At 42.5% G+C, this 16,255-nt stretch overlaps 1 protein-coding gene across 1 annotated transcript in view; it reads left to right on the top strand.

The window, feature by feature from the left end:
* SLC25A26 (solute carrier family 25 (S-adenosylmethionine carrier), member 26) overlaps window positions 1-16,255 on the top strand; it is a gene marked incomplete at its 5' end in the record, with an annotated part of 86,492 nt that overhangs the window by 54,256 nt on the left and 15,981 nt on the right. The window contains one exon of the mRNA XM_009581061.1: window positions 6,041-6,085. Coding sequence (XP_009579356.1) covers window positions 6,041-6,085 — 45 coding nt within the window. The remainder of the gene's footprint in view (window positions 1-6,040; window positions 6,086-16,255) is intronic.

Genomic DNA, 16,255 nt, shown 5'->3' with positions numbered 1-16,255 from the left:
ATGAGGAAATTGCTGACTACCTCAGGTGGTTGCTGGTGCATGATCTGAAACCTTTGTTTTAACGATACTCTTGGCACTGTTGAGACCGGTGTTTCTACCTCCTTAAGTGCCATTCCTTTGCTTCTGGCAGTGCTGCAGAGCCATGCGTTCAACTCTGAAGAGCTGTGAAAAGTTGTTTGTTGCAAATGCAACTTGATAGTTTTACCTGTAATGGCCCAGCTTCCCCTGCGGTTCCACCTCTCTCTGGCTTTGTGCAGTCTTATGGGAAGGTGCCGTATGTGAACTTGGCCTTTCACTGTGTCCCTGAAGGAATGGAGCCAAGAGAAGATCTTCTCTGGTCATTGCTATACCAGCTTTGTCATACTTGCCTGAAGAGTTTTGTTTCTAATTGCATCAGTGTTTATTAACAAAGCCCTCCATCATTTATTTAAGATATAAACTTGTCCATTTTTCACCACGCTCACACCTTTCATCTCTCGGAGCTGCAGGAACACGGCTGATGGCTTTGACAGTCTTTCATTCATGTTAAGATTACAAATTACCTTCATTAGGTTCCTTGTGGAGTCTGCAATTTATCAAGGAGGATCTGGAAGGCAGTATTAATTGAAGCTTTACAAGAAAATGAGTTTGCTTTGTCAGCTCTGGGGTATACCATCGATGATGGCTGTGCTGAGCTCCTCTACACCTTCACCTTTAGCTACAGGTCTTCATAATGGTGTCTATTGCTATGACCTCTGACATGACCAGGGGAGAGGCTTACCTCATTTCATGCTGGCTTTTCAAATCCCATCATGGGGAAAGTATATTTATAGCTGGAACATCAGTTTATCATAATCCAGATGTATTGGGCAAGCATGTGAAGAATTTTAGCAGGACAAGACACTGAACCAGATTTACTGTGATTTTTAATGGAAATGTTTTGGTGTTAATTCCAGCGGGCAGAGTTGTTTTATTCTACTGTAACTTGAACCTATTTGAAAAGAACCATCCTTTATAAAGAAGTTGATTTAAAAAAAAAAAAAAAGGAATGTAAAAGGGACTTAGGTAAAGGGAAGATTGTTCTCCTGAATTTGGTGGTTTATGTATCCTTGGAAAAGAGTATATCTTCTGATACTCAGAAGTGGTTTATTAGACTTTTCTTTGTAATTAGAATGGAGAAGACACAGTTTCGCACCTGCAGCTCAGACCTTGTGGTGGAGTACTCCTTATAAATACAGGCTTCAATGGTGATAGCATCTCTATGAGCCCCGTCAAACTGCATGCAAGTGACAGGTTAGGTGCAAGTTGAGAACTACTCTGTGATGACTGCAGTACGTTCTCCCTGAAGGGAACAGATGTTCTTGCTGTTGGCCTTTGTGATATTAGTACTGTCAAAATCCTCTTCATAACTGTTGGCTTTTCTCCCATTGCTGTTGATGTAGGGAACAGCGGAGGTGTGGGTGAGAGCAGTTTCTGGGATGGAGGTACAGTTTCAGGGACATTGAGAAAGCTCTTACAAGGTGAGCCTGTTTCCTCCTCTGGCTGTTTATGCCGATCTCTCCTTCATTATTTACTCTAACATTTGTAAAAACAGATAGCTCTTCTGGAGAGCAAAGCCCGCTGAACTGGAGACAGAGAAAACCTGAATAAACAAACATGTGCCACAGATTAGTAAAAACATCTGTAGGTTTTATTTTGTTTTGAGAACACATACCACATAGTTTTTCATTTCTTATGCTTTTCTAGTTTCTCCCTTTCTTTCTGTCTCTTTTCTTCTTCTTTTTAAATATATTGCTAATAAAGGTTGGAGATAGAAAGCACAGCTGGACTATGCATGACATGCCACTGTTTAATTTCTAGCTCGGAGGATGAGAAGAAGAGTAGTTTTATTGTATCCTAGAAGAGAATAAAGCCACATGCAAATTCCAGCCATGGACATCTGTTTCCTCTTTGTGTGAAAGAATTCTCATATTTGGAAGGGAATCCCAGTTCTGAAGAGGCTGATGAGGTTTTTTTAGTGTTGTGTTTTTTTTTTTTTCTTTTGGTTCTTCCCCCCCTTCTTTGCCACTCCTTCAGCATGTTCTCCTTGCTCCCTGGCTGCTGTGTTTCCTTCAGGAAATGTCAGCTTGCAATTTAGCATCAGATATTGAATTTTGAGTTACTTAAAAATGTTGTGTTGTAGTTACAGAGAGTATTATTGAGCTCCTACTTAAATTTCTTTTATTTAATTAAACAGTATTTGGTTGGAGGACTTTTGTTCTGTCATCAGTCTTCAGTACTTGCAGGTTGGTTTTTTTTTAGATGCGAGATGTGTGTATCTGTTGCTCTGGCTGTGAGGTGCAACTATTTCTAGAAGTAACTTATTAAAAATAATATTTTAAAATCCTTCTGTATCAGGAGAATTAAGTAGATGTGTAGGAATAAGAATCTGCAATGTTCATTACATTAAGTTAGGCATCAGGTGTTAAGGACTACAGGGACCAGAGTAAATGATAATTTCGCCAACCTGTAAAACATTTTAGAATAATGTTTTACAGCTGTCTGGGGCCTTTAAACTTTTTTATTTTTGGTGTAAGAGTTGACTCTGTTGAACAAACAGCACAGTTATATAACATTAGGCCAGACATGAGAACTGGTACTCTCTGTCTATTTTGTATTAACGTTGAATGAGAGGTTGGTGGAGCTTGCCAGGGTTTCATATTTGCTGGCAGAAAGTTACCCACATGTGTGGACCACATTTTTATTGTTGCCTTAGCCTATTTCAGGCATAAATATCGCTGCCTGGCAGGGTGTGATTCTGTTCATTTGCTTTTAAAAAGCAAAATATGACAAGGAATGAAATGCTGTAAAAGTTCAAATTAAGTGTCCACAGACTGCGAGATTTTGTCATGTCTGTCGTGGTAGAGGAATAAAGGGCAATAAGCCATCTAAAGGCTTTTTCATTGTTGGATGAGTTACCCTTGCAGAGCTATGTCTTTTTGCATATATTAATCCTACTTTTGGGTGTGGGCTGTTTAGTCTGGTCTCTTAGGAAAACAAGGCTTATGCAAACAGCGTGTACGCACACACGAACACACAGCAGCCTGCGCAGCTCTTGGACATGTTGGCCGTGGAAATGTGGTGGAAAGGCAGAGGCTGCAAAGATAAATAGAAGTTCATGAAAGTTTCTTGAAGATATGTATGTGAGGGGAGAATAGAGGCGATTAAGGGATTTGAGGGAAGGCTTGCAGTAGGAACTGAACTTTCAACAGGGGCTGTGGAATAGATGTCAAAAGGAAATGTGATGGAGGTCCCTGTCATGGGAAGATCGCCGAACCCGGCTTGGAAATTATTTGGCTTTACAGAATCTGATGACAAAAACCAAATCCACAGGAAGCCAGACTCCAGTACCCATGAAATCGCTTGTGTCGGTTTTGTTTTTAAGTCAGGATGTTGTCAAACAGGCTCCAATGGACAACTGTAAGAAATGGAGGACATCTCGTTAGGATCTTTTTAGTGCATGCAAAGGTGCTGCTATGCTTGTTTTTCTTGGTGGTGCTCCCTAGTTTGTTTGATTTTTGCAAGTTTTCAAAATCAATTAAAATGTGATTTATGAATGTTTAGGCCCTTGCCCTGCAGGTGTCTTGGAGAGGAGGGAGCCCAGCGGCTGTGCGGATCCCACTGACATACATCCAAAATCTTCCCAGGCATTTTGGTAGCCTGCACATCGCAGCATCTCATGGGGCGCACCGGGAAAAGTGAAACCAATAACCCCTATCCAGTTCTGGTCCCCGCTGAGCGGGACACGGAAGGCAAACACCACTGACGCTGAAAATCAAACAGCAGTCGTGAACAAATTTCCTCTTTGATTTAAATGCTTCTAGCTAGGAGATAAAAAGGGGTTTATGTCAAAAGCTTCCCTTGTTGTCTTATTAACAGCTGCATAATTTTACCACTCATTCGCGCGTATAAAAAAGCAAAACTTGGAGACTGTATTTGAAAGCTTGTTTTGTTTGGTGTACAGCTGGATATAGAGCATTTCCTTTTCTCTCTTTTAACAAATTTGAAGCAAATGTAGTGGATATTGTTTCTTTTTTTTTTCTCTTTTTTTGGCCTAGATAATAGAAGATTGTGTTGCTTTTCATTTTACTTTGCAAAGAAATCATGCCATTTAACTCCAATTCAACAGTGATGCAGAAGCATGTGGATATATATATCTTTTCTCATAAATATATTACCACACATTACTGTCAAATAGCTGGACTTTTTCACCCAGTATTAAAAACAAAATTTAATTGCTACACTAGAGTTTCAAGGCCCTGATAAATAAGAGCCATGTCTGACCTTTATTGTGGGGCTCTGAGATGCCACCAGGGATATTGCTCATTGTTCAAGATGACAAACTTCCTCTGAGATTTCAGTTTGTCAGCTCAATGTACAGCAGTGACATTGATTTCTTCTCACTGCCATTTCCTGCCTGAATAGATAACAAATTTTCTGTGGCAGGTGTCTGTCAAGCTTAGTTTTGCCTGGCAGATTAACTTAATAGACTCATTTATTAATCATTAGTTGCAACACAGTGAAGCAGACAATACTCTTTAACTCTTGTGATGTTGAATGGATGTACCATTTCAGATTCCTTTGTGTAGCTTGAATTTGGATTTAATAAGCTCTTCATATCTCTGTAGTGAATGTTTTTAACCTGACATTACTCACGTTACAAAGAGCAAAAATGTATGTATGAGTTAAGTGTGACCCATTTTGAGTGTGTACTACTTTTCATGGCAAAAGGTGCATAAGTGCTTTCTGAGACTAAAAAAATCATGCACAAACTACAAAATCAGGCTATATAAGGGGGAAAACTAATCTGACATGCATCATGCTTGGGGAAGGAAGATAAGAGTAGGAGAAGAAAACAGATACTTGGAAGAAGATTTGAAACTGGGGCTGACTGGCTGTTTAAGTGGAGGAGGTAACTGCAGAAGCATTCAGGAAGGGGCAAAGTAGACCTGCAGATAGAGCTGTAGGGCAATTCTGGCACAGGCTAGTATTTTCATAGGGACTCCTTCCTCTGAAATGTCTTGAGATAGATACCTGCGCTGGAGATAGCAGAGGCAGGGTTGGTATCAGAGATGGATAATGGGCAGGGCTTGTCAGAGTGGTGAAGGAGGAAGAAGAGCGAGAAGAACTTAGTGGAGAGATTGGAGGGGGATGAAACTATAAGGGAAGGCATAACCTTGGAAAGTGATGTCTCTTGTTGCAAAGAATCACTCTGTTCACGGTGAAAACTGACTTAATACACATTAACCCTGCACAGCTTACAGAGCTGACGGAGACGTATGTTTGCTTTTTTCCCCCGTGTGTTGAGAGAGTTGGTCATGAGGCATTTATCAGGGCAAAATCTGTAAAGGAGCTGGAAATGCACAGGCATAGGAATGAGCCTAGGTAGAGATACAGGCTTTTGCTGGACATAAGAACCTCTTGTTATAGGTGATGGGAAGAGAACCACCAAGCATCTTCCCTGGGTTTTGGTTGGGTTGTCGTAGCTCTTCACAACCTGCTTTTAATTCTCGAGGGAACTAGTTAATGTGAGATCACTGGGAGATGTTCAGAAAAGTTTCTCTCTGTAGCTGATGCCCAAACTGCAAAGCCCTGGTTGGAGCACAACTGTTTTCAGCTCAGCATTTGTGAGAGTGTGTATTGCTGAAGATGCTTTTTTGCCAGGCTGTGTTCCTGGCCTTGGGAGCGTGTTGCTTGAACCACCCTTATGGCTTTCTTGGCTGAGCGTCAAACCAAGAATGTCCCTGCACTAGATCATACTGCTTATTGCTCTTCTAGGCCAGCCTGGTAACAATACATTAACCTCTCGGCAGGGAATGTGATAAACAAAGTAAAACTGCTTTAGTGAAACCAGTCATTTAATGGCCGCGTAGATAAAGTGTCCTTAAAGATTTGTAAATGTAATAAGCTGCAGTTCACTGAGTGAACAATAACTGTTCCTAATTTAGCCAGTTGAGGAACATACCAACCTAATTTGGTTTTGTAATATTATGTTGTTTTTTTTCTTTTCCCACCTCTCCAGATTCCTTTCTCTCTGGTACAATTTCCCCTCTGGGAGTCCTTAAAGGTAAGTCCTCTTTAATTATAGAAATATAAGTTGTACATTTTGCAAAGGCTTTCCATGGTAACTTACCTAACTTGATTATCACAATTATGGGCGCATCCAAGATCAGTAAGTATATACCAGCCTACCTTTGCATGTGAAGATCATTTGCCTGAATATCTGAAAAATAACAGGGAACATCTAACCACTGATATGTGGCATGCAGTCTAAATTCTACTCCCCAGCATGCCAGAAATCTTATCTGCCATCCTAGCTATTTTTACTGATTAGAGTGGGAACCATCTTGTGTTGTGGTTCTTTTTTTATTTTATTTTAAATTTTTTTAGCATTTCACTCTTCAAGGTGACAGGCAATTGCAAATGATACAGAGAAAACTAATTGAGATGGGGTTTGTAGACAGGGAGGGACTCTCAGTGCGTCGCTGGCAAGCTATTTTGATTGGCTGCGTGTATGCTATTTCAAAGGTCATTTAAAGAAGGTGTCAATTCAATGATATTTTAATAGTGCAGTCGGTCAGAATGATGCGCTGTTCTCCCACCAGCTCGTTGCTTTGCTTACCACAGACAGAGTCAGGGTCTAGATTTTTTGAGCACAGAGTTGGATTCAAAGTCATGTAATTTCTGTCCCTCTGTTTTTTCCTTTAACTCACTGCAAAAGATGAAGGAGAGTCAGGGTTTTTCAGGTGTTTTGAGATCCTGGCTTGGAAGCACAGGAGGTTATTGCAGATCGTTAAAAGCATTGTAACAGAATATAATATTTAAAGGAGAGGAGCTGGAAAGAGAGTAATTTTCTTCTTGTTAAGGTGCTGGACTTCTGAGAAAGCTTGGCACTGAGACTGGGCAGAGGTACTGGGAAGGATGGGAACTGGTAATGATCTTCCTTGCCCTTTGCTGCTTCTACTGAGGGAGGAGGGCTTATGTTCTCCTTGGTCCTTGTATGCTTGGTTGGGACAACAACTTTTCCTCTCGCTGTGTGTCAGTAGCTTGGGTTGTTCTGGAGGGACGAGCCCACAGCGTGAATGGTTGCATCTGGAGGCTTCAGGGAGTCAAATATAAAGCAGAGTCCACAGGCAGGAAGAGCATGAAATACATCAAGAGCTTTCACAGAACTGAGCCGTGTTTTGCAGAGGATTCTGTAGGAACTTCATGAGATTGGTCTGATGTGGTGTCTGGGTATCGTCCCATTGCTAAGGGTAGCTTTGGCTGCCTTATTAGGAATCTGTTTCCCTGCCAGTGTCTAGGAATGGCTTTCTGTAAACTCTTCAGCAGCGATACTGGCCTGACCTGCTAATTGTTAGTGCAGCAGCCGTGTTTGGGAGCAAGAGGTAGCAGTGCTTAAAGAGAAAAAGTGCAGTGTTCTTGCCAAAACCACATAAAACAGCAACATCATGTAGCTGTTTTCGGAATGTAAAGTTGTTTTAACTAATGTCCACGTAGCTGTGACAATAAAATGCATTGTTTAGATTGCAGGCTTTAAAGAAGACAGTTTGAATTTAGCTAGCTACAGGAGTGAGTCACTTAGGGTGAGACATCATGTTTAATTTAAAGCGGTCAGTGCAGATCTGAAGAGAAACAAAACTGGGTTAGTTTGTTCCACGGACCAGTTGCAATATATTCTTCTGACTGTGGAACCAAGACTAGAAAATGGCAAAAATCAGTATTGCATGCTCCACTCACTTTGGCTCAACACATGGAGAGAGCTCAAGGTTTGTCACATCAAAGCCAGGCAGTGAAAGCAGAATACATTTTGTTTATCTGAATGAAGCTCTTAAAAAAGATTGCCCTGGCAGTACAACAAAGGAGAAAAAACATGGTCCCATCAACGGGCTGGATGTGGCCAGTAGCATCAACAGGAGTACGATTCAGGCTAGGGCTTCTCACGGGTGCGTGAAGAGACAGTCATTAAGAAGAGATAGGAATGCAAAGGACAAGAGACAAATGGCGCGCAGCCTGAACACAGAAGAATTTACTGAAGCTGTTGGTTAGATAATGTCTGAGGGACTATTCTGCACTGTATTAATGGGATTACTTGAGAAAGTAATTGCGGGAGCAGTAGTGTATGATGTGTGTGGATCATCTCACAGAGGAGAACAGAGCAAGTGGTGTGGCTGTGTCATTTTTAAAAACATTAGTACAAAGTTACATAAGCTGATGGATGATAGACTCAGTCTTATAATTCCCCAAACAAGCTAATCACCATAAAAATGAGGAAAAATATCTTTCCACTGTAAAGGCCAGCTAGCAAGGCACATGGAAGAAGAAAAGAGTTTCCTTTTCCTTCACATATGTGCTGGCTGCAGCCAGCAGCGGGTGTTACGCTTGAAGAAGCCTAATAAAGGCTTGTTGTAGGCAGCAGATCAGGTGTTTCTATATCCCATTTTCTCTTCCTGCTTTGCTCCAAGCTGCTGTGGTTATTCTTTATGCTTCCAGCAGGCTTTAGCCACATAGTTTATATGCACAGTTTTCTTCTGTCTGTGAATGTAGATCATCTGTCCCATGTGAGAGTAAACTTGCATATCATGCACTGAACTAAGTTAGAAGAAGAAGAGAGAACCTTGTATAGATTACTGAACTATAGGGTTAGTTACACTGTGTGTGCTGGAAAAGGGGCTATTGCAGTAATTAGCAAGGAATAGATACTGCTTCAAATACTGGTTTTATTTTCAGTTACTCAGGTGAACACACAATATAGAAACAGTCAATAGACTCATTTCTTAGATCACAGTGAGTCAAGAAACAACAGTAAAGAAATGATGCTGATTTTAATAAAAAAGAAAACTCCTTTTTTTTGGATGTAGGTAGCATGCTTAATGTCCTTTCCCTTCCCAATTCTTCATTTTTCCATATTTTGAGTTAGGCACAGATTATTGATACAATAAGGGGAGAAGGAATAAACTAAAGGGGAGAAGGAAACTGTTCTATGATGTATCAAATTTCAGGACAGACACTGTAATTCTCTGCTAGGGTGAGGTAGTGCAGTGCTTCTCTGTCTTTTTAGCCCAAGCCTTACAGCTAAAACAATTTTGAAGTCTTCTCAGAGTTCAGGAAAAGAAAGGGCATTTCTAATTTCATTCACTTTCTGTTACACCAACCCTCGGAGGAGCACCATGGCTGATTACCACTGTGGCAGTTTGATCAGGTTTGGGTTCTTGTGGGTGGGGCTAATGCTTCTGATCCCATCTCAAAGCCAGCTGGCTGTGAAGAAAGGCAGCAGAACATAGTTGTGTGCTTCCCAAATGCCAGCCGAGCACACTGCCTTCCGTATTAGATCAAGTTTTGGAATAACGTCGTAAGATACAGTCCCCTTGTATGCTGCCCTGGAATTTCCAGGGTGCCTCAGTAACTTGCTTTGGAAGTACTATATGTGTATTCTTCATTGTGGGAATTTCAAATTACAGGGTCTGTGTATTTGGCCTGAAATTTGGTGGGTTACAGGGAGTCTGGCGCTGCTCGCTTGCTTTCACCCTGCTGCCAGGGTGAGTCTCCGCTCAGATGGCTTGTAGCACTGTGGAGTTCATTCCTTCTGTGCGATCTTCTCTTCTGCTCTGTTCAGGTGTTTTATTCAGCACTTCTAAATATCATATCTGAGTACCTACCAGCTGCACATAAATGATTTATCATTTGTTTCATGTGGTGTTTTAATCCATAATTTTTCTCTTTTAGACCTAACTGAGAAAAAAGACTTTAATTTCTGCTGTGGGAATATTGCAGAAATACAGGGCATTGGGTTTTTTTCAACAAAATGGAGTTTAAAAAAAACCCCCACAAAATCAAGACCCTCTGGTTGCGTTTGAGTTCAGAAACATATTGTCAAAAATGCCTGCTTCTTATGTCTGAGTGGAAATGGTCAGCTCCCTCAGAGAACAGCGTAAGATAAACCCGTCTCAGATGAAACAAGACTCAGTCCTCTTGGGTTTTATATTTCTGCATGTTGGCTGCGCTTCAGAGCCTCTGAGAGTTACTCCAACGCAGCTGTACATGGAGAATGCTCTCTTTATAGACCAAATGTATTGTACGTCTGGAGAAAAGGGTCTGGTAGCCAGTGAGGAGGGAAGGAACAGGCAGGACAGGAGGACATAGGTCTCAAATGAGTCGACTGGAAAAATAAGGGATTTTTTGTTTGTTTGGTTGTTTTTTTTAAGGAGGGAAAACAAACCTACTATCCTGGGAACCTTTTGTCTTTTTCATTAGATGCGTCCAATTCTGAGATGAGACATTTGGATGTTGCTAAGACTATATAATGTCAGGATCAGGCTGATTTCACCCTGCAGACTGTGTGTGCCAGTGAGTCCTGCTCTTGCACACGCAGCCTCTCTGGGAGGGCTGGCACAAACTGTGCTGCTCCGCTGGCCCAGGACCTGCAAGGAAGGATAAAAATCTTGGACTGACCATGCTCAAGGTGATGTTCTGGCTCTTCTGGCACTCAGTGGGGCCAGGATTTCCCTCTTTGTCTCGGTGCTGGGCAAAACCTAAAGCTCTTAGACTTTCTGCAGCTACAGTGAGCCCATGTGGTTTTTTTGTCACTGGCTTTAGCAATAAGATAATTTTCTCAAATCTGTAAGACTCACAAATTAACAGCTGTTTTACAAAGAGAGATATTTGGTTGGACCTTCAGAGGCAATAGCTAGAGACAGGGAGCTGAGATACATGGGCAGGTCTCTTGTGGGATTTTGTAATGACTATGGTGGCATGTGATAGTGGTGTAAGATGCTGAACAAGCAGAGGAATGCTTTGGTGGCTTCAGGAGAAGAGAATGGTTTGAAGAGTACGCGCAGGCACATTTCCACCCTGTAAAATAAGCGGGGCATCGCAGTAAAGAGAATGGGGAGAGTCCAGCCGTTCACCTGTGAGGCTAAGCAATAGCAGAAGGTTGGTTGGGTCAGAACAGAAGTTCTCCGTGTTGCTCCTAAACTGGTTTCTGCCCACATGATGGAGAGCAGGCTTGGGATTGGGCTTACACTTCTCAGGTTCCTTGTTTTCTGACCAGGTTCATCTGCCACCCCAGGCACAAGGCGCTTGTGTTGACAGGAACAGAGCTTGGGAAATCTGCTGGTGGACTGGACTGCAGATCTACGTGAAGGCATTGGCACGTGTACTCGTTTGCTTGGTTCTGCTGGTCCCCCCACTCCAGAGAGCTCAACTTCTGGGGGCTGGTATAGGCAGTATAGGGTGTGAACAAGTCTGGTTCGAGGGTGGGTTCAGCCTTGCTTGTAGGTGTCTGTGCAGATATACCTTTGAGATATACCTTGAAGCATGCTGTGCAAAGACTGCTTGGTGGCTTTCCATGGAGGGTGAGGACTCTAATCTTGGTTGGAGCTCATTGCACCTGATTTTTAAAGTTAATAAGAATGAAAAGTTTACAGAATGCTTCTGCCCAGGCAGCTGGGGTTCTCCGCAGTAATATGTGTTTATAACTCCACCACTGAAACAATAAACCACATGCTATTTCCCTCCTAAAATTTACAATCGAATCTGTTGCTGTTTAACACGGTAAGTAGAAAATAGAGGAATGTAGCCAAACTGGGCCTAAAATGGCTTTCCCTGCTCTATAGGTAGGTGACAGCTTTCCTTTTTTCCTGGAGAAGCAGTCTAGTATTTCTTTTCTGCTGGGCTCAGCTGCATATAAGTCAAGAGTAAATGAAACCCAGGCCCGGCTTTAAACCCATTTCCTTGCAGGCAGTGTAGTAAGTGTTCTACCATACCTCGCTCCCTCTTTGAGTAACGATCGGGCTGATTTAGGGATTAAGTCCTAATCGTTAAATAACACTAACGTGTCTGCCATTTGCTTAGGTGCTGTATCGGGAAAACAGATTTCCATGGTGGTGTTTCGAGGCGTGATGTAACTTGCGGCCAATGCGGCGTGTGCATGCCATTAGCATAACGGCTGCATTTTTCTCACAAAAGAACAATGTACCCAACAGCTGTTCAGCAAACAGCCCTCCCTTTATTAGTGTCACAATAAGTGTCATTCACACAGTCTTGAAGCACAGTCGAAGGAATGCTATACGCCATCTGCACCAAAGAGAAAGAAACAAATGCAATCCTTACTTAGAGCACTGCAGACACGTTTGAGAAAGTCAGATGGTCTTGGATCATCAATGCAGCATTTAAAACGGCAGAAGTAAAACAAACTCGTGCAGTCTGTAGATACAGAGCCAGATTGTGATGCTCTTGGTTATGCCTCGACCACAAGTGGTTCTCTAGAAGTCGCTGAGCTTGCCAATGACATCTGGGGACGTTTGGTAGAATATAGAAGTAATCAATGTGAAGGGCTCACAATTTGATTCGGACACTTCCTTCTTGCTGAAGAACCTTAAAAGACTCATGTAATTCTTCCATGTAATTTATTCACACCAGCCTGCATGAAGCACAGATTTATTAGCAGGTAGTAGCAGTGCAGATGCTCAAGGAAAGCCGTCCTAACTTCGAAGTGATTTTTCAGAAGTGCATTTTCCTCCCCAGACACATATATGGCTCTTTGTGCCATGGAAACTGAGTGTAGCTGGCATATTATGTACTGCCTTGCCATGGGAACGCTGTTTCGAAGACATTTTTTTTAACCAGGCTTTTAGCACATCCATTTTGATTTACGTCCAAATGGGTCACAGACATCAATGCAGTATTATATGGGGAGAAAAAGGGAGTGAAGTGCTTTTAACATGAAAAATATGCTGTTGCATGTAGGCCAACTTTTGTTCTCTTTCTCTCAATTTTTCTAGGATTTGAGTGGGTTTAATTCTAGGGCCAAATTCAGTACTGGCCTAAGTGAGCACAACGCCATTAGTGTGGATGGAGTCTCAACGTTTATGTTAACAGTGAACTTAGATCATTGAATTTTTCCCATGTTTGGGCTTGCATGTTTCCTGCAAGATAATACGCACATGTACTGCACATATGCTGCACATATGCACATAAAAATTCACTAGGGAAGACGTTTGGCTCTATGCTTTTTGACTTTATGTATAGAAACGGCAATCAGCTTATGAATTTTTTGCTTCTCCTGTAGCTAATGTGCCATGCATCTGTAAGGATCAGCCATGCAGAATGCCACGTTGCAAGTAAAATACCTAGTAGCAAAGGCAAGCATGAAAATTGCTTTTCTTTCCTCAGTCTGCAGGACTGCACATGCACACAAATCCGTGTGATTAATTTGGAGAGATTTTTCTCTGCTCTGTTATCATGAAGTAGAACACTGCCTTGAACAGAGGGGTATGTAGAAATACTACAGATGCTTATGATTGGAGTGAACTGTAATATTTACTCAGGTGCAGGCCTTAAGTTTAGTGTATGCCATGAGGTCTGCTAGCCTCTTAGTGCCTGAAGAATAGCAAGGCCGAGGCAGAGTTGTCTCATTCTCTGCGATGCTTCCTGCAGCGTTTGGGGTGTTGGTCTGGTCATCAGGTTTGAGAGAGATGCGAGTGTTGCACTTTCCCAGGATCACCATAGCATAGGTGTCCTGAATATAGACCAAGACACAACTGCGTTGGGTGCACAAAGCTGACGGATGATCTCTACCCCAAACTTTTACCACAAACGTAAGGCAAAGGTGACAGGCACGCACAGGTAAGGAGTTGTGTGAACTAGTTAAAGGTTATTGGCCATCTGGAGGCCAGGTGTCCTCAACACATGAGGAGCCCATGTTTGTGGGCACCATATACTTCCCCTCTGTATTTAAAAGCAGTGGTAATCTTTTCTTTTTTTCTTTGTTTTTTAGATTGAAAGGCCTTTGGTATATCCTAAGAGTGACTTTTCCAGTGTGCCTTCTGCCTAGAAAAATGGGGTGTCCTTGTATTCTCAGTATGAAAAGAGCTAAATAACATTTGTGGTGAGAAGTAGAGGACACTGGCCTATGAAATGGGATTGTTAGGAAGAAAAGTAAGGTTCTGCCGACGTAGAAAACTTGACCCTTCTCTGCAAACATTATCCCTGTGAATAATTGGAAATGTGCATTCAGGCTTCCCACTGTGTCCCATCCCTTGAGGACACACCCACTGTGTTGCTTTACACGGTGCGGCAATGCACAGCGAGATTTACATACATATCACATAAAAGTGTTTACAAAAAAAATTAGCATGTGATTGAGCTGGGAAGCTGCAGAGGGCCCCAACTGTACGAGTTTCCATGCGCTTCAGCCAGAAGATTTATTTCCAATTTGTTATTCATAAGGGAAGAGCGAGAGATTGGGATGGGGTCCTTTGAAGTGGAAAACAAAGTCTTCTATTCAGCCTTCAGCCTAATAGAATACACATGACACAGGCTTGGCATGGCGGCCCGCTTTCATGTAATGTGCTCCTTGTCATTTTGCTTTCCTAGGCTGTGAATAGTAGTGGGAATGGGTATTGCCCTGGAAAAGTCTCGTTATCTCCTGCTGCCTTCTGCAGGAGGAGCACAGTGTAAGCAGGTAGGAGCCATTTGGTGGTGGTGGTGGGGAAACCAGGCTGATGCAATTGTTGCAGTCGTATTGCTCGTAATTCCTGGTTTATGTTTTATATTGAAAGAGCATGTGTAGGAAAAGCAGCATAATTGCAGGGCTTCTGCAGGCGTTATGTGGACACTTCTGCCCTGTTTGGAGGCCCCAAGCAGGGAGCAGTGGCCCATGGGCTCTAAACCTGCCTCTGACACCCATCTTCTGTGTGACCTGAGCTCTCGCCATTATCCCCCTGACTGGAAGTGACTGAGGGAAGGCTCTTATGAATTTGTGCACATCTAGGATGGCGGAGCGTGATCTAGGCACTGCATCACTGCAAATAACCAGTGTTCTGTCCAAAGTCGATGTTTTAGGGATATGTGTATAAAGCCAGTATTTCAAGAATGCAGCCCCAGTTTTACAGTGGTGTTGTTATTACCTATATCTACAAGCCTCTGATAGCTTCTGTGCTTTGCCCTGTGTTAATAGTATTAAAACCATACTCAGCGCAGCACAAAGGCGAGTGTTTTTGAAGAACTTAGAAGCCCAACTTACCACAAAGCCCTGTCAATTAGTGGGTCCATGGGCTATGAGAGAAAACATGTGTGACCTTCAGCACATCATCTTGGCCCGAAGCGTGAGTGTGGTTAGAAAGAATTTGGGCCAGAGTCCTGCCGGTCCTCTTGGTCCTGTGACACTTTCTCCTCTCGGCTTCCTCCGGGATAATGTCCTCACGCCCTGCTTCTCTCTTGCTCTTCGGCATGTTCAGGTTTGGAGCTCTGGGTGAATCACCGAAATCAGAGATGGAAAGAAATGCATGAAGTCATCTCATCCTGCCCTTGCCAAAGCAGGATTATTCCCCACAGTACAGTCTTGAGTGCCTTCTCCAGTTCTATTTTTAAATGACTCAAAGGAGAGGGCTTTCCTCTCCTCCCTAGGGAGGCTGGCTCCGCTGTTTAGTAGACCTCACTGTTGGGGAATTTTCTTCCTGTTCTCCAGCCTCAATTCTCCTTTTCCCTAATTTAATTGAACTGTTCCTGGCTCCACCCTTCTAAACAATTTTCCGTATTGCATGACTGTTGCAAATACCTGTTGTCAATTTGCAGGCATAATGGATGGGAATTCATTACCGTTTGTCTTGCTTGGCAAAGGCTCTTTGTGCAGAACTGTACTGGGAAGCCAGGCTTTATCAGCAACTAGATTTCAGAGCTACATGCCAACAAATAAGAGTGACCTTTTCCTACTTCTTTGGACAATGCCATTACCATAAAACCCCAGCATGACTGAGAATTGGCTGGGCTTCTGGCAAAGCCGTGAATGTCTGTATTAATGTGCTGGTTTTCCTCATAGTCCTCCAGCAATCTTCCACAGTGCTTTTTGCATGACAGAAGTTACTGTTCTGAGTTCTCGGGTTTAGTTGTAGGTGTATACACATTTGGAGAACATTTAATTTAAAAATACAGTAATTCTGGTTTTACCAAGTGGCTCCAGCAGTTGAAGTTCTAAACCCTGACTTTCAATTTGAGATTTCTTAAGCACCTGAAGTGTTTTGAAAATGGGTTTTGAAGGTGGGATTTATACTTCAACAATACCTAGATGCTTTGGAGCGTGGCACCCTTTGTCTTAGGGGGGCGTGTGTCCTTCATCCAGCAGGACCGATTCGCAAGAAAACTGTGTCTCCAAAGAGTGTAAGTTATTCCAGAAAAGCATCTTACGAGTTTGAAGAATTATGAATCCCTATTTATTTATTTAGAAGATGAAAATCAG

Source organism: Fulmarus glacialis, unplaced genomic scaffold (genome assembly GCF_000690835.1).
Source record: "Fulmarus glacialis isolate BGI_N327 unplaced genomic scaffold, ASM69083v1 scaffold10197, whole genome shotgun sequence".
Classification (NCBI taxonomy): domain Eukaryota; kingdom Metazoa; phylum Chordata; class Aves; order Procellariiformes; family Procellariidae; genus Fulmarus; species Fulmarus glacialis.
Note: the sequence above shows the minus strand (reverse complement) of the source record. Positions and strands in the feature narration are given on the sequence as shown.